This window comes from Theobroma cacao, chromosome 9 (assembly GCF_053813885.1).
Source record: "Theobroma cacao isolate CCN51 chromosome 9, ASM5381388v1, whole genome shotgun sequence".
Classification (NCBI taxonomy): Eukaryota; Viridiplantae; Streptophyta; class Magnoliopsida; order Malvales; family Malvaceae; genus Theobroma; species Theobroma cacao.
In genome coordinates, this window is record NC_142647.1 from 659,352 (window position 1) to 680,635 (window position 21,284).

The window sequence follows — 21,284 nt, forward strand, 5'->3', positions numbered from 1 at the left end:
GGAACTCCCACCAAGTAAAACGTCAACCCAACACAACACACTAAAACCTGTTTCGACTGATGGCTTCCGATGCGAAGACTGAACTCCGATGAATGCCCATTAGATATCTTTCAGATCTGGGCTTTGGACAAATCATTGGCTATGTAAGTGTGTTGAAAGAATTCTGAAAAGAAACAGCGTGGGCTTATCGTATTGTACCAAAAAAGTGGTAGATTTCATATGGGAGATGATCACTTTCACATTATAAAGAAATGATTGTTTAATTCACACGGGAATTTACTATAAGACTTGTTTGGTTTTGACCTAAGGATTGAAAGAAGGGAGTAATTAAGGTAAAGGGAATGAAATCATCCCAGATTAAATTCGAAAATTTTACAGAATCAGAATGATATTTAATACAGATATTCTGTCTATCTTATATAATGGTGTTTGATTTTAATTTTACATAAAATTTTAAAATTTTTGAGTTAAATTTGACTCTTATTGATTATAAATTTTCTTTCCTATATTTACCTTAACTTATATATATGAAAATCAAAACTTATTTCCTATTTTGTGGAACCTTGGGCTTGTTCCCTGCTGGTTCAAGAGGCAGCAGTCCTGCAGGGTTGGGGTTCTAACCCAAAAATCCTGATAAAATTCAGAACTGTTTATCCCTTAAAACTTGCTCATAATTTTGTTTTTTTGTTCCTTTTAAGGAAAGGTGTCTTAATTATATATGATTTCAAGGTTTTAACATTGCCTTTGGAATCCAAGCCTAAGCTTATCACCGTACATGATGGGTTGCAGCAAACACTTTGATTTGTTACTTCCCCTGAATTTGGATACATAGTTCTTGAGTTTCACTATTTTTTTATCGATTATTTCAATCTTAACCCATTCTTGCTATCATATGGATTATGATTCAACAGCTAACTCGAGGTTTTTTCTTCTCAAATTAGCTCAAAAAAAACTTAGGAACAGGCCCCTGTAGCAAACCCAATCCTCCCTCCAGCGCCATCGTAAACCACTTGCAATGTCTTCTGCTGTGTATTCCCGACGATCCCAATATCAGTGTCATCACTGTTTCCGGCGAACGCCAGGCACACCTGGGAAATACTGTTAGCGTACAGAATTCCCTTGGCGTCGATTGGGACCTCAACACCCCCGCTGAAGAAGAAGCTTATCTTAGGAATGGAGACTGAGGAATATTTGCTGAAGTCATAGCATGTGTCCAGGATTGCAAGTGCTTGTGCCCTTGGGTATTGGGTCATCTTCTGTCGGAATGAAGACCTCAGTGCCGCGTAGGCAGTCGGTGGCAACCGCGTGATGACGGTTCCGGAGTCAATGATGGTGCCGGCGGTGGTGAAAAGGGATGCTGAGATCGATAGTTTTTGGCCGCCGACGCTTATTCCAGTGATGTCGATGCCGTAAAAGGATTCCCCTTGGGAGACTGTGGACAATGTGGTGAACTTCACGGATTTTGAGACTCCACCACCGTAGCCAAAAGCGAGGAAACCATCTGAGCTGGCAGATGACGGCAAGCAGTAGGAGAAGAATTTCTTGTATTTTGAGGCGGTTTGTGATGGCAAAGACAATTGATCTCGGCCAAGTCCTAGCAAACCGGCTGAGCCACCAAAAAGACCTTGGTTGTTCTGGCCGCAACCGAATAGAAAGTTATCGAACTCATCTGTTGGTGTCAAGGTGAGCTTCTCTTTAGCAAAGAATCCAACTGAGAAAGACGAGTCCCCATATTGGATGCCATAGACACAAGCTGATGATGCGCAGCCAGGTGAGTTACCTGAAAACAAAGTATTCGTTCAGTAAAGGTAATTTAGAGATTCGACCGGTTCGGACAATCTGTGACCAAAGTAAATCAATTACCTGTGGCAGAAGTCAGTGAACTGCACGCTGTCGAGGTGCATGAAATGTTGGAATATGTCGAGGACTGTGAAGGTGCAAAAATTGGGTCCCGCTGTTTATAACAAGATTTTGCACAAGGCTGGCATTGCGTCCATGTGATGTCACTTCCAGTATCAAACACGAGAGATAAACCTTTCTTTGGGGTGCCAAGACCCACTGTGACTATGTAATTGCCCGAGCCCACCACACTACCATCCTTGGCGGGGAGCTGGGCGGCATCTGTCTCATCCACATCGCTGGATCCCGGCTTCCTGCCAAGTCTCGAGTGAATAGACTTGACTCGGGCTTCGTCCTGGAGGAGCACCTCGGCGTGAGTTGGAATATTGGCTTTATCTTGATGGAGCTGAGAGCATGGGCCGTGCTTGTGGACAACTTGTAAAGATGACTTTTTGTCCAAAGCTGAAAAAATTGAATTCCAATACGATAAAGTCTTTGGAAAATTAACCACTACTAAAACAGGAAGATAAACGATTTACAACTCAAACGCTTTGATTGGAAAGGTGGGTTTTTTTTTCCAAAATTTGGGAAGAACAAGGTTAAGTTTGAGTGGGAGACCCCAAGACACGCAGTGGGTCAAGAAGTTTATTCCTTGATGGGAATAAATTTTTTAATGCCCTTATTTAATTAATTTTAATGATGGAAAAGACTTTGGATTAATATTGGTTTCACATCTTTGTTGTTCATTGGTTATTTAAAAAGTGCAAGTGACTCCCAGACAATGCAATAAGCTAAAGATTGAATCAAGATTATTTCTTATTGTACAAGTGATTCTTATATAAATATGTTTCTTTTATATTCACGAAAACTTTCAATTATTTAAAAAAAAAAAGAAAGAAAAAGAAAACCCAATATTCCTCAAATTCGTGGCTGCCAAACACCCATAAACAACTTGGAAAAGTACTGGAGAAATGTTGGAATATATATATATATATATAGTAGTGACTATTTAAGGTAAAAATTATTAAAAAAATACCAAACTTTTAGTTCCAAATGTTCTTCTAATGACATTACTATAGTGTTTATTTTTGAAATCATGGACAAGAGGGGAGGCCAAACCCCCTCAAAAGGTCTATCTTTCAATCATTAAACCACCAACCACACGTGACCTTAGCCATTGTCCTGCCACAAGCTACGGGTGGTGAATATATATTCTTTTGATAGTGTTTTATGACCAAACTTTGCTACAATACTTTATGGATGTCGGAAAAGATAAAGTTTTGAGGATATCTTTTTAGTATTAATGAAGTTATAATTACAAGAAATTTTAATTATGATCAAATAATTTTTATAAATATCTTATATTACATTAAATGAAATCTACATACAATGAAATTTGAACTTAAAATCTTAAAAAAAAAAAAATCTTTGTTTACTATTAAGACAAGTCATCATTATTAGGCAGAGAATTTTGGGTCAACAGATTGTCTAGGTAAACTCTTAAATTCTCAAATATATATGTGCTTATTCCTAGTCAGTCAACTTTCGTGATTAGTCAGTATATTTTCTTCTCGAGATTACTTAAATAACCTTCAACAGCTACGCATTGTATGGGATTGGGAGGAAGAAAAGGAAAGCTAGCTAACTTGCTACTGTGTTTCTCACCATTGGCAAATGTTTTCTGCTATGAGAGAGTTCAGGGCGGCAGCACACATGATGACATGAGTTTAGTCATAAGCTTAACCAAAAATGCTAATAACATGAATCCCAACGCAGATAACATAGGCAATAATAGAATAATCATTTAGAATATAATACTAAGAAAATCAACAGGCCTGGTTTGCTTTTGTGTGTGTGTGTGAGGGGGAGAGAGAGAGAGAGAGAAGAGGGGGGGGGGGGGGGGGGAGGGAGGAAATTAACCTTTGGCAGAAGGGCTGCAAACAGAGGAGGGTAGTAGAGAGCTGACATGGACGGTATGGCTATGCTGAAGTTGGTGGCTGTCTGCCGGAGCTTCCCTTCGTCCCAAGACATACCCCTGCTTAAGGGATAGAAGAAGAAGAAGAAGAAGAAGATTAGAAGAGAGGAAGGTGGAGGAAATGGTAATGGCGCCCATGCTCCTAACTCAATTTCACTCGATAACTATTTTTTCTCAGCTTCCAAGCACTCTCCATTATATAACATGCTTACCCTATGTAAGGTATGAGAGTAAAGACACGATGGATCACCCATTCTCACACGGCACCGTCTACTGGTTTGACAATACACCACCAACAGTCAATCAACACGTTGCCCACCAATGGACTTTTTTAATGTTATATACACGAATACAAGTTAAAAAAATTTGTGGTACATGGAGTTAAAAGTTTGTTCGAGTATTATTGTTCTTGTCACTTGTAAGTTTTAACAAAAGAAACCATAGATATCCTCAGACTTCCAAGTTATAACAAAGCAACAACATGCTTATTCCCCACTTGAGCTTAAAGCTGTATGCTGTTCAGGATTGGTATCTTTGCTTCCAATCTGTGCTACATCAAATCAGCAAACTTCTTCACGGCAGCAATATGAACCCTGGAATTGTAATCCATAGACAGGTTTATAGTATGTAAGGTCTGCGTGATGCTTACAAGAAAATTGGGTCCCTTGTGCTACAACCTAAAAGCCATTAGAGATTCTTGGAAATGAACTGTGACAAGACAAAAGTTTTTGGCCATTGTCATAGTTTGGAAGCAAAGTATTGTTATTTGTTGTGTTCCTTTTTTGGACATACCCTGATGGTGTTTCGTGTTCGTAATGGGAAAACAAAGAAATTTCCTTTTCAAATAACAGCTGTGTGCTTTGGCTAGGACCCCAAAATTCAATTGCCTTTATTAGCATTCCTTTTAACTTTTTTTTTTTTTCTGTCGTGTTGCATGAATAATAATAGATTCTAATTAATATATCGATTTTAGAATAAAAAAAATTCGTTCGTATTTTTATTTTTATTTTTTTTTGTATTATGAATTTCTTAATGAAGCGAATTGGGAAGAGCCGAAGCTTTAGGTCATGGTACGTGATCTAAAAAAATTTCAAGCAAACAACTTGTTTATGCTTTATAGGACCATGATCAAGCTCTGAAGTCACTCATTTTGCTTTATTCTTTTCTTCATCTTTTAGTAATTGTATTTTTTTTTTATTTCAATGCGTGAGGTTACTAAAATTACTTAAAATTCAATCTCGACTCCTTACCTTATTAAGGCTCTAATATTGATCAATGAGTTTTTATAAAATGAAGGAGCAATACTGTGGAATTCGAGAAGGGTTTATATTTAATGAACCGCAAAATTTTAAGTAATTATGATAAAAATAATTGAATAGAAATTGAAACAGAGTTGATTTTTATAGCGCATGATTGTCCATTATCCCTAAATCTAATGCATATCCTTTTATATTTCAATTCGAATCTCATACTTACTTTAAGGATTTCCACAAATGGATGTCATATATCTACATTGATTGTAAATGTAATGAAATGATTCTTCACTAACAAAAAAAAATAAAAAATTAATATATCTTATAATGGAAGTTTTGACATAATTGCATGATGGCTGCCAATATTTATAATTGATATCTTACATTACTCGACCCCGATCAAGTAAGAATTCTTGATTTAGTATCTCTTTTAGTGGAAGTTTTGATGTAATTGCCACTCGACCGGATCAAGTAAGAATTCTTGGTTTAGTATCTCTTTTAGTGCTAGTTTTGATATAGTTGCCTGCTGGCTGCCAATGGAAATTCCAAGCACTAATGCTAAAATGGGCAATAGCCAAACCAAAGCATGCACCTAACAAATAATTGAGGAGTCCACGTCAGATCTCAAAGAAACCTTAAAATAATGGCCAGTGACAGTGCTACTTAACCTGTCCAAAGATTATAATTTATCATAAGAAAGTATGTTTTGCGACACTCAATAGATTAGACTGATACCCTTTTTTCTTCATTGGACAAAAAAGGAGTGATAAATACCAAATCTATGAAATTTCTTCTGTCCTCAGGTTTTTCCTGAAGAGATGAGCATAAATTGTTGGAAAGAGATATCCTAGCCATAGTTATTGCAGATGATATTTCTGTCATGACAAGAATTAGCTCCATTCTTTTTGGGAGGGGGAGGGCTAAAGAGAACGACAAAAATTCTTTGTCTTGATTGATACTTGCTCTGATGTTTTTTTCATAATTTTGTTTTACGTGTTTAATAAATTTTTTATATTAAAAAATTAAATTTTCGATCGAAATATGTGATGTGAAATTATGGAAAGAACATCAAATGAGATAGTAAAGGGATGTTGAAAATTTTTATTCGAAAGGGAAGATAAATCCATTATTCCAATTGAAATTACTAGGAAATTCCATGAATATTCAAAGTTTCTGCACAACATTATCAGTGCCTAGTAAGAATTGAGGCAGTAGGATCTTCAGTATGGTACGAACAATTGTTCGTACCTTGTTCTTATGGCAAAGAGGGATTTTGATCATTGGCAATCCTCTTTGGATAAAAGCCAGCCAACCTTTGCTAGTGGGTGGTGGATGAAAGCTGGAATCTTTCTGTCCCCAAAGGAAGTGAGAGATTGATGGGTTAAGGACTTATCATCATACACAAATTTCAAAGTTTCCATATTATTTTTTTTTTGCTGATTGGGTCCATTTTACTCTTTGTCCAGGCCCCATTTTTCATTTTTTAATATCACACTTGATTAAGTAACAAGACAAAAGGAAAACAAAAAGGGAGTTAGGTGTGGGTTCAATTCATCTGCAGTTTTCTGTTATGCAAGCTCTTCAATAACTACCAATTATAATTGCATTTTAGACAATTTAACTTCCATGGATTGGAGCAAAGAAAAGAAAGTGAATAGAGATGTTCATGCTCTGATTTGGCAATGGCTTTTTCTTTTTTGGCCATGATTTGGCATTGGAAAAAAACTGAACTGAGGGAGTTTAGTGCGGTATATCTACTTCCAATCCTCCATATACTCTATGCATCCCAACTATAAAAAATAGGAATAAAAATATCTATGAGTATGCCTTGAAAGGTAGGGTAGGAGTAGGATTAGGAGTATACAAAAATCAGCACTCAAGTTTCAGTGGGAATTGAATGAAAGTAGGTGATTGGCTACTAAGAAAAAGGAGCATACATTTTTCTCCTCACTTTCCAATATTAAAAGAGACCATTTATCTAGTGGGTAAGGCGCATCCCATCATGGGGGGTTCTGGGTATTGAAATTCCTTTGTCCTTGAAAATCCATCACAGAATCCTCAAAGTCCACAAAACTTTTAAAATATTTCCTCAAGTTCACACAACAAGATTGCTCTTTCTACTTAGCCACCTACATTTCCCATTAGAAAATACCGGAATGTTTTGTCTTTTCTACTTATAGTGAAACCAATGGCAGAATCCATTCATACTAGAATATGCAATGCATTGAAGATTTTGTTGCCCATCATTGTCATTAGTAATTGTGAAAATTCCATGCCAGAAACATGCTATCACTCTCCAGGAAGGAAGTGGGTGCCAAGAAGCCAAAGCCAATAGGCATGTAGGAGTGTCTTCATCTACTTGTTGCTTGCTAAATGACTAAGATATTTACCTTCAAAATTTTCTCAATTTACCAAAAACATCGCATATGGTCCAGTGAGTCAGATATTGTTTCCATAAAAAATTATATCTAAATTCTTGCTATATTAAAATTTGACAACTTAATCTTATCCAAATCAATTTAATTTGAAAATTAATTAAAACTGAAATTAAAAAAACAAAGCTAAACTAATGAATTAATGCTAATAATTGCTAAAAGATCAGTGAAATAAAGCTTAGAATTGTGAAATTACTCTACTTTTCATTTAAATTTAATTCTCCTTCTTATACTTATATTAATTCTCTCTTTTTTATAGAAAGCCGCCTTTTTTTTTTCTTTGCTGAAAGCTGCTCCGAATCTCCCCTTTTTTTAGCCCTAAAAAGACCCCTTTTGATATCCCCAATCTTAGCCACCTGATGGAAAAATTGGATGATCAGGATTTAAAGAGTTTGTGTTAGCACTGCGGCCAGAATGGATTCTTGTCGCGACGCCAAACTTTCTGTCTTAGGCACTTGTTGTTGCTGAAATTGGCGTTGCGGCCGTAATGGAATCCGGCCGCGGTGCCAAACTTTATGTTTTGAGACTTCAATTTGCTGCTGAGTTTGGCGCTGCAGCCAAAAATGAAAACTCGCTGCGGCTCCAAACATGCTGTGCTGCTATATGTAGTCTGCAGCAGTCTTTCGGTTTCTTATGCGATTTTGACCATGCCCTTATTAGAATTAAGTCAAGTGATAAATATAAAAGTTGTACCCTTTCTCTTAGTTTTTTGGTAGTTCAAGAATAACGTTGATTGAACTTTTGTAACTCAACTTATGTCTGAAATATTGTAACATGCTCGGTGAAATCTGCATTTAACTAATTTATGTAATTTCTTATCACTTGATCTTTTTCCTTTTGAAAACCTTAAAAGCATAGGAACTAAATCAGTCATGATTAAAAGTAGGTATTTTTACCATATAAATGAACTAAAATAACTTAAAATAAACTAGCTCAATCACGTATTAATTAATTAAAAAAATTATTAAAAATTTTACCTAAAACTCAAAAAATTTAGTTATTTTATCACTCAAAATACAATAAGATAACTTTACGTAATAGAGTTATCCCTACTTTCTCTTCCATAAGTAAGAAAGACAGTGGCTTTGACTGTGACTGTGCAACAAGAACTTTAAGGTCATGTTTGGTAGGTGGAATGGCTAAGCCATTCCCTCTCTATTCCTTATAAAATTTTATCCCCTTATTTGGTTTGCTCTTGGGGAAGGAATAACCATTCCAAAAGGAATGACTATTCTTTAAAATTAGGCAAAAGCTTGGAATAGCTAATACCACCATCTCCCATGGTATTAGCTATTCCACACCTATGGGAATAAAATTTATACATTTTGGATTGAAATGTCGTTATTTATTTTTAAAAATTACAAATTTAAATTTATAAAATTAATATTTTAAATTAAAATATAAAAATATTAATATTTTTATATTTTAATTATAACATATTTAAATTATAAATAAAAAATTAGTATTTTAAAATATTAATTTTTAAATTATTAAGTGAAATTTAAATTAAAAAATGAAAAATGCAAATAGAGAAAAATAAATCTTATTATAATAAAAAGGTTAAGTTATTAATTATATATTATAAAATATTTTGAATTTAAAAATTAATTAAAAGTATTAATATTTTAATCATAATAATATTTAAATTATAAATTAAATTACCAATTATTAATATTTTCAATCAATTATAAATTATTAATATTTAAAAAATAAAATAAAAACAAATAATCATAATAACATTTAAATTATAAATAAAATAGTAGTATTTTATAATATTAATGATTAAATTACAAATAAAATATTAATAGTTAAATAATCAACTATTAATATTTAAAAATATAAATTATTAATATTTAAAAGATAAAATAAAATAAAAATAAATAATCACAATAACATTTAATATTAATGATTAAAGTATAAATAAAATATTAATATTTAAACTATCAATTTTTAATATTTTAAATAAATTATACATTATTAATGTTTAAAAATAAAATAATTTAAAAATAAATAATCATTATAACATTTAAATTACAAATAAAATATTAGTATTTTGTAATATTAATGATTAGATTATAAATAAAATATTAATATTTAAAAAATAAAATAAAAATTAAATAATCATTATATAATAAAGGATATTTTTGTCTTTTTATTTTTATTCTTTTCTTATTCCAAAGTTATTTTTACCAACCAAACACTGTAATACGTCATAATAATCATTCCTGCTCTATTCCATTTATCATACCAAACTGTGTAATACCTATTATATTCTATTCTCATCTTATTCTATTCCCATGTAATAACTATTCTATTCCATTCCTGTCTATTCCGCGAACCAAACGTGCTATAAGAAAAGATGAAAAGCATAGGAATTCAGCAAAATAATCGGATCATGAACTACTGAACATAAAAAAGTATACAATGTCCCTAATCACAAACTATGAAAGGTTAAAAGTTTATATTTGAATCATGTCTTTGGCCCTACGGCGCCTAAGCAAAGGCAATGAAGTAATCATTCTTCTCAAGCTTCAACACTTCAATTGGTGGTCCTTCTCATGATGTGGAATTGCTCAAAACCTTCGTATTTCTTTGCCTTCTTTTCCCCAGTACTGCAACCACTTTTAGTAACAATTTGCCATAGCTTTGCCAGTACATTAACCATAACTAGGCCGAAACTAAGGATCTTTTCCCTTAATTCTTCCTTAATTAGTGGGGATCTTAATGACACTGGCTAATGCAATACATGAATGCAGCATCTCAAAACAATTTAACTTGTAAAAACATTGGTCTTCCCAAAGGAATATAAGAACTCACCCCAGCAGATTGGTCTTCACACCTAGTTCAAGAACAAAAGGAGAAAGAATGGGATCATTCTTCAGTTGCAGAACAAAGAATCACATGAAAACAGGCCAAGATACTCATGCAACACCACAAGTTCCTTCTATTGCAGATTCATCAGCACTTCCTCATCACTTTCCTGGTTGTCCTATTAAGTACTTTATCGCACACTTTGAGCACATGAAGCTGAACTCTAGCATGGCCCCAATGGAAAAATACTAATGAGTATCTAATGAGCAGGACATATTGAACTAGAAGAACTGCTTGGATAATGGCAACTATAAGTTACCAAATTTTCTGGCCAGAGACAGCTGTAACTTATAGCCAATATTTGAGTTAAAGATGAATAAGCAAGAGGTTCCTTTTTTCTTGGGCATCCTTCAGAAATTCCCTGCACTCAGCAGCTTTACATCACAGTATCCATATGTCTCATCAAAATCAGATGTCAAAGCATCTAGACCTGTGTCAGCATCTAACCATGTGATTTCCTCCATCAATCCCCCTAACATTTGATATATCTCTTTACAATGAGGATGCGATTGATCTTCAGCATTGAAAGCATGCACCTGATTCTTAATCTCTATCCAACTCCAACCAGGAACCTTTTTAACTCCCCTCTCCCGCATCAACCTCGTTACACTAGCTTTTTCACCCCATCTCCTCAGATGTCCATACATGTTAGAGAGTATAACGTAAGTGCAGTGCTCTTCAGGCTCTAGGTCTAGCAGATGGCTTGCTACCTGGGCAGCTAATTCAATGTCACCACAAACTCTACAGGCACCCAACAAAGTCTTCCACACCATTGCATCAGGTTTAAATGGCATTGATTCAATTAAGGGTTTTGCCTCATCTAATCGCCCAGCCCGCCCAAATAGATCTACTGCACAAGCATAATGCTCCATACGTGGTGGAATTCCATAATCAGATTCCATTGATTTTAGAAAATTCAAGCCTTCTTCTACAAGACCAATATGACTGCATGCAGTTAGAACTGCAACAAATGTTATATGATCAAGCCTCACCTTTGTGTCTCTCATCAGAAAGAACAGGTCAAGGGCATCATTGCCCTGCCCATTTTGTGCATACCCAAAAATTATTGAATTCCAAGCAATTGAGCTGTCTTTGGGAGTCTCTTCAAAGGATTTTCGAGCATCTTGAATAATCCCGCACTTGGAGTACATAAAAATCAATGCACTTGCCACAAAATCATTTGTCTCAAAGCCTAATTTAATTGCCAAGACATGAACCTGCCGACCTAATTGAAGTGTTGCCAAATCTGAGCAAGATCTTAGGACAGCAGAAAGGGCATAGTGGTCAATCTCCACCATGAAACCTCTCATTTTCCCAAAAAAGTTCAAGGCATCTTCACTCAATCCAATCTGGGAAAAACCAGTCAAAATGGAATTCCAAGAGACACGATCCTTCAATTCCATGGATTCAAATAAACTCAAAGCTTCTTCCATGGAAGTACTATTTGACTTGAGATACATTGCTATCAGGGCATTGGAGATAGGCACAGAGTATTCCAATCCTCTCTTAATAACTACTGCATGCACAGATTTTCCATGACTTTTGTGTGCTTTTTCAAAACAAGCACTAAGGATACTAGTGTAAGTATAGATGTCTGGTTCAAATCCCAATCTTTGCATATCCAGAAAAAGTTTAAATCCAAGTTCTTCTTTCTCATGAACCAAGTAAGCAGCTAGCATGGAATTCCACGTTACCAAATCACGCATGCTAACTGCATCATCAAACACTTTTCTAGCATCTCCTATTGAACCACACTCTGAATATGAAGTTATCATCGCATTGCACACAGTATTATCACATGCCAGCCCACGTTTTATAATCTTGCCATGAATTTGAATTGTCAGCTTATAAAACTCAATATCATCAAGCAAAGTAAGAAGTGGAGCGTACGTGCCATCGTCAACCTTCACTCCCTCCTTCTCCATGCAATCTAAAAGCCAAAATACAGTGCTACGATCACCCATTTGTGAAAAGCCAGCAATCAAAGCATTCCATGAGACAGAATTAGGTTCTGGTAAGCATTCAAATACCATGTAAGCATCTCCAACCTTCTCACACTTGGCATACATATCCAAAAGAGCACTCCCTGCATACACATTTTCCTCATACCCCATCTTAACAATCATCGAGTGTAGCTGTTGGCCAACCTCAAGTCTATAAGCGGAAGCCACACCCTTAAGTAAACTCCCAAAGGTATAGCCATCGAAATCAAAACCGCATCTTTTCATGTCTTTCACAATTTCGAATGCAGTCTCCAAGTTCCCACAATTTACATACCCAGCAATCATCGTGTTCCAAGAAACAGTGTCTCTGTGGAGAACTTCGGCGAACAACTTGCGAGCAATATGTAACTCTTTGCATCTTGCATATGCGTTTAGGATTTTGTTGGCAGTGTAAACATCGGCGAGAGTCCCCAACTTGATAGCGCAACAATGGGTTGTCAAAACCTTGTAAAACGCGTAAGCAGAGCTCTCGAGGAGTGAGTTCAACGGCCTCTTCATACATGGGTAACTGTTTTGTTCTTACCGATAAACTGTTCCTCAAGCGGACAGAGCAGAGACAAGGTCCTTTTATGGGTCAAACAGCCCTTCGAGCTTTAGGCTTTATTTTGGCCTTTTGGGCCTGCACCGCAGCGACCGACTCTTTCTTACTCGGGCCAGATCATGTCCTTTAACTTTGCTCTGGATGTGATTATGGTGTGAATTAATCCTGCTCTTTTCTCTGTTCCCTGCCGAGTTAGATTCATTTTAACAGAAGAAGAAGGAATTCCTTTTAATTTGATCGAACTAGTTCCAGGAAATGATTAGATTTCTCCAATATATATAAGTCTAGACGAAACCAACATCAAATTAACATATGTAACCTGACACTGTATGAACACTATACGTATATAGACACTGTTACAAGCATAAGAGCCATTATTTGTACAGTAAGACGAATAATATCGTTTTGATGCATGCTGAACAATACCCAAAGGTTTTTTTTTTTTTTGGGTTTATATCTTCACCCATTAATGAGCAAATGAACAAGACTGCCGGATTTCCCCTTCATCATCTGTCTTCACTCCGATGGTTGTGAGCTTCAAGAATGACTCCCCCCAACTCCGGAAAAAGCTTTCCTGATCGTTTGCAAAAGCTTCCACTTGTTTCCTCGTTCTTCCATCCTTTACAAGAACAGAATCTGACTGAAACAACCCTCTGTGGGCCAAGAGATTGGTATAGTACTGATTATCGAACGCCAAGGATGTCTCGGGATCATTGCTGACAGTGGTAGATGTGCTTGCACCTGCTGGACACTTTTTCATAAGCTCTTCTGCGTAGGTACTGTCCAAGGATGTGTCAATCAGCGTCAGCTTTCCCTTGGAGTCCTGTCGGAATCGATCGCTGAATGCATTACAGTGAGCTAGTCCTATTGTATGAGCACCTGTAAAGCCAAAGCATGAAGCCATTAAAGCATCTAGCAGAAACAGAAAGCAGCAGTCACGTCTTTTTTTATCTTACAGTTTCAAGTGTCGGTGCCATTTTTCCATTCTTCAGATCCCAAACTAAGAAAACTTTTCAGCAAAATTTAAAGAGTATATAGTCTTTTTTGTCTTTGGTTAGATATATATATTAAGATATTAGTTTATGTCTGCATTTATAATTTAATAAAGAGGGAAGAAAGAAAGGGGATAACGGCTATTGACATAAATTTGTGCTGCTTGCAACTGGTTTCATTATTTAAATACCTGATAGCGTAACCAGGTCATCCAGAGACAAGCCTTTAGAGCTGAAGAGCTTTGTCATCTCATCCATGGTAAAACTTGTATCTACAATATTGGGCCTGACATTTGCAGCGTTGGATATCCTGCCATCTCTCCTTCCTGTTGGAATCTGAACTGAAGGTCCACCAGCCTGTTTCCAGGATCGCTATGATTAATCACTTAACCGAAAGATGGTGAGGAAGGAAGTCAAGGGAACAGTGATTTAAAGAGTAAAAAATGAAGATGGGGACTCGAGATTTTACAATTGCAACTGCATCTCTTGCAGCCAAAGCAATAATATCAGCACAAGAAACAGTTCCTGGACAGAAAATTTCGAGCACCCTTTTAGCTGAATCAATAACTGAAAACCCTCCGAGAGAGGTGTTAGCTGGATCAGTTCGCTCTGTCCCATTTCCTTGTAATAGTACTGACGCATCACAACCCTGAACATGACAGTAGCAACCATTATTTGGATTTTGGAACGGCTGAGTCAAAGATTTTCTTTGAATTTTTAATCACTTGATTGAGAATCATGCAACTTTCAAGGTTATAAGGCAGTTGACCATTTGGTTTATTGATTGGTGCATGATCCTTGCTTAAAAAGTAAATTTCGAATCCATCTTCCCCTAAACCAAAAAAAAAAAAAAAACTTTCAAGGTGACGAGGTTTTTTAAAGCAATATTGGACTTACCTCCACGAAACAGTCATGGAACAACAGGCGCAGTAGTTTCCCAGGGATGGTTGGATCGGCAGAGGAAGCTGATCTCACTGTGTTGCTAACCATGAACTCTGCACCTGGACATGAAATTGCATAGAAGTTGAAAGAGAGGCTAGCGTGGGAAGGAGAAACAGCAAAAGAGAACACGACAAGTATGAGAAGAGTGCAGAGATTAGATGTTGAGGAAAAGACTGCAATTTTCGTCTCCATCGAGGCCCTGATTGTCTAGCGTAAGTGCACAACTATTACTGCGTTGGCCTTTGGTCCTTCATACTGATACATTTCGAGTAAGTGGCGGTCAACTGGCCAAACGTTGTCATGCTCCATGAATTTCCTCTATTTAAAGCTGCATTTATGGGATTAGCTGCTGTCAGAGGGGTAGATGATGCATTTAGTAACGTCTCGCCAAGCTCCTTCAGAGGATCATTTAAGACCATTGCAACTTCCTCCAGGCATTCTCCGAAATAAAAGATACCAAAACTAAACAATTATAGTAGTTAATAATTTGTGAACACGATACTGTACAACACTATAAGATTTATAAGATTTCTATTCTCATAACGGCGTGTACAGTGTGAAATACAAGATTTCCGTTCCCGTAACAGCCTGTACAGTTGATAAGTTGATATCACTATCCTGCAAGCACTGTTTCTGGTTTGAAGATTTAAACAGAAAAATGTATGCATTGCACCCTCCATCTATCCAAGTTTCTTCTACACGTTTTAGTCTCTCATACATGCTCGAAGTCTCAAACAATGGAAGACAGATTGAGAAAATGAGCTGGATTGGGAGAGTGGGTTTGGATCTCAAGCAAAGAAAGAAGTACTGTTTACAAAGGATCTCAATGCAGAAGTAAATTGGAGATTGGATTAACCAAAAACGACTGCAAAAGGAGTGTCGGTGACCACCACAAACATTGCTTGATTGGCCGATTCCTAAACTGATGGTACTATTTTCATGAACAGATCAGTTTCCTGGATTACACTTCCTAAAATTCAAAGCTCTTAATACCACTGGAAATAAATGGATAATTATCATGTTTTAGAAAATCAATAGTTTGGAGGATTCCATCCAAAATTGGTTTAAAGTTGAAATAAATTCTAAGTTCGTTGGTAAAATTTTAACCTGTAACCAGTTCTTCCTCCCCCGTTTCGCAGTGTTAGCATCATGAAAGGGTGGGCTCCAGAGAGAAATTTCAACTGCTGACAATTTGCTGGCAGTATCTTACATAAGGATGGTAAGCATGGTGCAACTGATTTTGCATCTCCCTAGATTTGGCAACCATTGGAAGCTCTCTGTAGAATATAATCCATCGATTGGGACTGGTCGAGCAGCACGATTCAATCGAGGTGGAGGCATGTGCCACTGATTCGGGGGGAAAAAGGAGCTGGGGCAGATTTTTTCTTCTGTTTGCATCATACCCTTGGCAGAAAATAATAGATAATTCCCCAAGTTGGAATTCTATGAATTACCAGAGGATATGGATCAGTTCCTCTTTGCCATCTTTCTTGCAGGATATTAAACCAGGTATGAGAAATTACTTGGTTATCCAACAAAAAGACTAGTGAAAAGTTTCATTTCTCGGATAATCTTGACCATGACAACACAGCTCCGCCACAGCTGCTGTAAATACAAGCGTATAGACTGAAAGATACGACCATTCTTTGCTAGTATTATGCTTTTAGTACTTCCTAACAGGAAAAATGGAGTCATTCGGAAGTGAAACCACAAAAGAACTGAACCAGAGGATTAAATCTGGTCTTCAAAATGCTAAAAGCTTTGAGCTTAAGAACACTAACCCCTGCTATTTAGCAGAGAATTCGCCACTTCCAGTATAATCACTTTCTAGGAGTACTTGCTGTTGTTATCTTTGTCAAACAAGGATGCCACATTTGATCGAAATAATAGATACCTAGAGATCAGAGGATCCTGTTAAGACTAGCAAAACCAAGTTTCACCATCCTGGAGAGGTAAACCAAGGAATGTCACAAGATCCAAATGAATTTTCTTAATTGATTTATGCACCTTCTCTAACTCTTCTAACTCAACGCCCTTAGGCCTTAAAGCACCCAACTTTAAGGGCAATGCAAGAACTTTATACATGTTCACTAACCCAAAGTAATGCAAGCATCACCATTAAAGACCAAGAAGCAAACTTGGCAAGCAGCGACAAACACAATCAAACAGCTTTTAACATATATTAGTATTTAACTTTGAAACATTCTGAATTAGTCAAATACCAAGTACAAGGTAAAGTAGCAGATACTAAGATTCCCATAAGCTAAGAAATCGACCGAAAAACATTAAGCACATAAAAGTAGCAGATAGATTCCCATAGCAAAAAGTGATCTGAAACGAGAGGCTGCAAATTCAAGAGACAACAACGCGGCCAACAACGGGGTACTTAGCTTCGAATTTCTTGACCCAATCGTTAAGGACATCGATCTCCTTATCGGAGAGGCCATCGATATTGGGGCAGACATCTTCTTCGTTCTTGCTCATCTTTCCAAGTGCTCTGCTGGCGTCTTTGCCTGCGAACAAGGCGTAGGCGCCGCCAGGACCGTAGAAGGATTTGCCGGCGGTGACGTCGTAGATAACGCCTTTGACTGCAAGGTAGATGGGCTTTGATGGGTCCGTGCCGTTAAATTGGCTAAGCTGCTGGGGTGTCAAATCCATTGAAGGTTCGGTAGGTGTGCAGACCACGAAGCTGAAACCAGAGGAAGGAGACCAGAGTGCTTTTGCTGCTCCTAGTTTGCTTTGGTTTTGGTTACCGATATACTCGAGTCAAGCTTGACACGTGTCTCGTTTATGCTCATTTAATTTTACAATAATATTAAAATAGAATTCATTTTAAAATATCTTAAAATTCTTAACAATTAGAAAAATATATGATTCGAATGACAAGATATTAACATCAATACAATAAATTAATTAATTAATTAAATAATTCAACGAAGACGCTGAAATATATAATTATCAAATAATAATAAACATATTTGATTGCCATCTTCTTATCCCAACCAAAAATAAAATGAAAAGGCAAAATTATCCTCTTGCAGAATTTTTTTTGTTGGTACAATAATTATTTCGATAATAGCATTCTTTCACGACGTTAGCACCGCATGGGACTAAACTTAAACTTGCCAACATGGTGGCAGAGAGACCGAGACAGGGCGCGAGCGTCCTTGGTACAATCATTTTATTTGACCGAAATAATTCAATGGCCATCAAGGATATAACTAATTCCTAACTAAAACTAAGTAAACTGTTGAATTTGCAAAGATTCAGAATCCTCAAAAATTGCCCAATCTTGTGGTTTGGAGAAAGAAGAATTATATCACCACAATAACAAGAAAAAAAATTGTTACCTTGAACATAATTTTAGATTTTGGATGTTAATCCACTAGCAACTCATCTGAAATACAAACAAAGCTAAGTCTCTTAATCATGCCATACTACAGCTACACAGTTCATAAAATTTTAAGATAAAATCTAAGGTGGTGGTGTTCTCTATCTTGAAAAGAAATCAATATAAACTTCCAAGTTCCGCCAGTGTTCATAAGTTACTTCCGCTTGCCACCTCCAGAAATTGGTCAGAGAATCGAAGATGAACAAACCGTGTTTATCACAGAGGAATAACCCCACCTGAATATTCTACCTCCTGAGAATTTGATCAATTTAAAGCTAGAATTAGTCAAATGATCCATATAAAACCATCGATAAGAGACAGCATTAGACACAGTTTCATGAAAATTGTATCCACATAAGTTAAATACTATATGAACAGTTTTATTAAGTTTAGGCACATGGATTAAAAGGCATTAGTGAGCACCTTCTCTCCCCACTAAAATGAAATTTATAATGAAATAATCACAGGAAATATCAAATGATAATTGCTTAAGATGGTTTGAGATGTTAATTATGGAATTTTCATAAATCCAGAGCCACTAGCACTTGCATAGCCTTATTCTTATCTGCCAAATCCAACATCATCAGATGTTACTTTTGATTTGATGAAATATTTCATTAGTCCTGCCCCTTCCCCTCCCCCTTCTTTTTCACTTAAAATCCTATTGCCAAATTGTCCTGAATTCTTTAGGAACAAGAACTGAACTGAACATAAACTTTGCAAGAAGGAAAAAGGAAGAACCGATCAACCTGAGCAGGGGGTAAGGATGACACCCAGTCTGATGCATGTGTTGGAAGAAGCCCCAAAGTGTTAAGCTGCCAAGACCAAAGAAATCAAAGAGGAATATGCAAATATTAGATAACTTAGGTTTTGTCCCCTTTCTTTCTGTCTAATAATCTTTAGAGGTGAAAATCCATTAGGAAGTGAAGAAAAGGAAACTGCATCTCACCTTCCAAACACCAAGTGCTAAACCACCCAAATTAAGGGCAATGAAAAGCAACTTAGGCCCAAGAAGATCTACTTTCTTGTCTTTGTAAGGCTCAAAAACTGCAAAATCAAAGTGAAATTTGAATGAATCAACTTTTAAGTGGAACTTGCACAACCCTAACATCTGAAAAAAATAAAATCTAGCCTTTGGGGGCATTTGGACGGATGCAGGTTGCCTTTCTTATGTATCTTATATACTTTACAAGAGGGAAATCAGCTATCGAGCCTAGACAGAAAGGGAGAAAAATGCCAAGCATATATGGAGACAAAAACATTGAAGATTCTATAGAAGCAAATTAGATAGGTTTCTTTTGAATACTTAAGTGGCATTCATTAGTACCTTATGGTTGTAAGTATTTCATTCTCAATTAGGGTATCCTACCCACCTTAATCTTTCTACTTTTGACTGTTTCACCACTATCTTGAGTACAAAGTAAATAGAACAAGTCATGAAGGATAAAGAACATAAGAAAAGACAACAATAAGCCAAAAATACAGGATAAGAGAAAATTTAATACTAGAGGTCAGCTTACCCTTCCCAACCCCTTGAAGAGCACTAACAGGTTGCCAAAGTGCTGAAAAAGTGATACCAATGCTAAATAGATGCACTGTACTTCCAGCCATCCACATCATGAAGCCCATCATTAGCAAATTCTTAAAAGGTGCTTGTGCCACTTCCCAAGCTTTCTGTTCAAAAATAAAAGAAATATCATCTTAAATAACATATTTTGATCAGTTACATCTTGTAGTAATATATGTCTGTTTTTGCCTTATGAACCTAATTGCCAAAACTTAACTATTACCTAAAGGAACACCTAAACCTGCTAACAAATTCAAGGATATACTCAATCTTCCCAACAACTACTATCTCAATATGATGCATCAATCAATCACTAGACCTCAACCATGCACCAAGAGAAGACATCTCTGCTTTCCCCTCACCTCGATGTACTCTAAAGTAGCTAAACTCAAATGCAATTTAGGGTCGCACATACATGAAAGACACAACATTGATGATCCATGCATTCTGGTCAAAATAGCTTCTGGCTTGCTGCTTTGCCCCAGACCTATACACGTTCTTTTACGAATAACATTTGCATTGGATATAACTGTATAAATGAACTCTCATATACACTTATCAGTGAATGTCAGGCGAATCCGCCATGTCTTACTAGATAAAACTCAGATGCTGAAACTCAATTCCAAATGTTCTTTGTTGCACATTATTCGACGAATTCATATGCCTATACATCTATTACACTTATTCACGATCTGCAATGGTAATTTCTCAGTTAAATTCATTAGAGAGTAGTCCAAATTCTCCATAATCAACCCATATATCTTCACAAAGTTGAAAACTTCAAGTCTTTAAGATCCAAAAGGAAATCAATTTAATTCCTTAATTGATCATCTCCTTACTTTTCTCTGATACCAAGTAGACTATATGGAAAATTAAAACACAGATTTGAAAATTAAAAGAAAAAAAAAAGGTGGGGGAGGTACCTGAGCTTTCCAATTGGCTTCAGCATCCTTCTTTTGGCGACTGACAGCCGAATCGTCCTGCCAAAATACAAAGTTTAACCTAATAAAATTGAGAGATAATTCATTTAAGAAGAAAATAAAAAGAAAAGAAAGAGGGGAACCTGATCCATAGAGGCACGAGAGAAGCCGGGAGGATCGGGGATGTCACGAGAGGAAGGAGCCGTTGAATTGTCGGAGAAATCAACGGCCCATCTCCGGCCGGACCCCATCACTCCTTTTCCCTTCTCCATCTTTGTCTGTCTTTTCTATTTTGTTTGTTTGTACGTGACGGACACTGCTACAGCAGCTCTTATATCAGTTAAGATTACCGAAAGGCGAAAGGGAGAGAGCCCCCTACCAGACCGGTTGCGTTGCCTTGCGGGGTTTGGTACTGGGCTTGGGCTACTTCATATTGGATTTGACTTCAGATTAAAAAATTTTAAAAATTAAATTAATCAAATTGTAATAAAAATTAATCAAAATTAATTGAATTATAATAAAAATCAAAATCGATTTATTTCGATAAGTTTAATT

At 36.4% G+C, this 21,284-nt stretch overlaps 5 protein-coding genes across 6 annotated transcripts; all 5 read right to left on the minus strand.

Annotated features, from left to right (window-relative positions):
* Nucleotides 1–783: 783 nt before the first annotated feature.
* Nucleotides 784–4,004, minus strand: LOC18587672 (aspartyl protease family protein At5g10770-like). The gene is made up of 3 exons (XM_007011603.3): nt 3,760–4,004; nt 1,864–2,301; nt 784–1,780 (listed from the first exon to the last, which is right to left on the minus strand). The coding sequence occupies exons 1-3, from the start codon at nt 3,950–3,952 to the stop codon at nt 954–956; spliced, it is 1,458 nt and encodes a 485-aa protein (XP_007011665.3). The 5' UTR covers nt 3,953–4,004; the 3' UTR covers nt 784–953.
* A 5,873-nt stretch (nt 4,005–9,877) lies between these two features.
* LOC18587673 (Pentatricopeptide repeat (PPR) superfamily protein) lies at nt 9,878–12,975 on the minus strand. Its single transcript, XM_007011604.3, has one exon. It carries the CDS (start codon nt 12,872–12,874, stop codon nt 10,724–10,726), a length of 2,151 nt encoding a protein of 716 aa, XP_007011666.3. The 5' UTR covers nt 12,875–12,975; the 3' UTR covers nt 9,878–10,723.
* A 188-nt stretch (nt 12,976–13,163) lies between these two features.
* LOC18587674 (peroxidase 46) lies at nt 13,164–16,864 on the minus strand. 2 transcript variants are annotated; one of them, XM_088809973.1, is made up of 5 exons: nt 16,633–16,864; nt 14,807–16,524; nt 14,379–14,558; nt 14,101–14,266; nt 13,164–13,796 (listed from the first exon to the last, which is right to left on the minus strand). In XM_088809973.1, exons 2-5 carry the CDS (start codon nt 15,041–15,043, stop codon nt 13,384–13,386), a joined length of 996 nt encoding a protein of 331 aa, XP_088666099.1. In that variant the 5' UTR covers nt 15,044–16,524; nt 16,633–16,864; the 3' UTR covers nt 13,164–13,383. The 2 variants fall into 2 exon arrangements, with proteins under 2 accessions (XP_088666099.1, XP_017983884.2); XM_018128395.2 differs by having other exon boundaries at nt 14,807–16,864.
* A 141-nt stretch (nt 16,865–17,005) lies between these two features.
* MAPR2 (membrane-associated progesterone binding protein 2) lies at nt 17,006–17,610 on the minus strand. The gene has a single exon (XM_007011606.3). It carries the CDS (start codon nt 17,507–17,509, stop codon nt 17,204–17,206), a length of 306 nt encoding a protein of 101 aa, XP_007011668.2. The 5' UTR covers nt 17,510–17,610; the 3' UTR covers nt 17,006–17,203.
* A 569-nt stretch (nt 17,611–18,179) lies between these two features.
* LOC18587676 (ER membrane protein complex subunit-like protein) lies at nt 18,180–21,103 on the minus strand. The gene is made up of 6 exons (XM_007011607.3): nt 20,873–21,103; nt 20,733–20,789; nt 19,763–19,916; nt 19,192–19,289; nt 18,992–19,057; nt 18,180–18,494 (listed from the first exon to the last, which is right to left on the minus strand). The coding sequence occupies exons 1-6, from the start codon at nt 20,999–21,001 to the stop codon at nt 18,459–18,461; spliced, it is 540 nt and encodes a 179-aa protein (XP_007011669.3). The 5' UTR covers nt 21,002–21,103; the 3' UTR covers nt 18,180–18,458.
* Nucleotides 21,104–21,284: the final 181 nt, after the last annotated feature.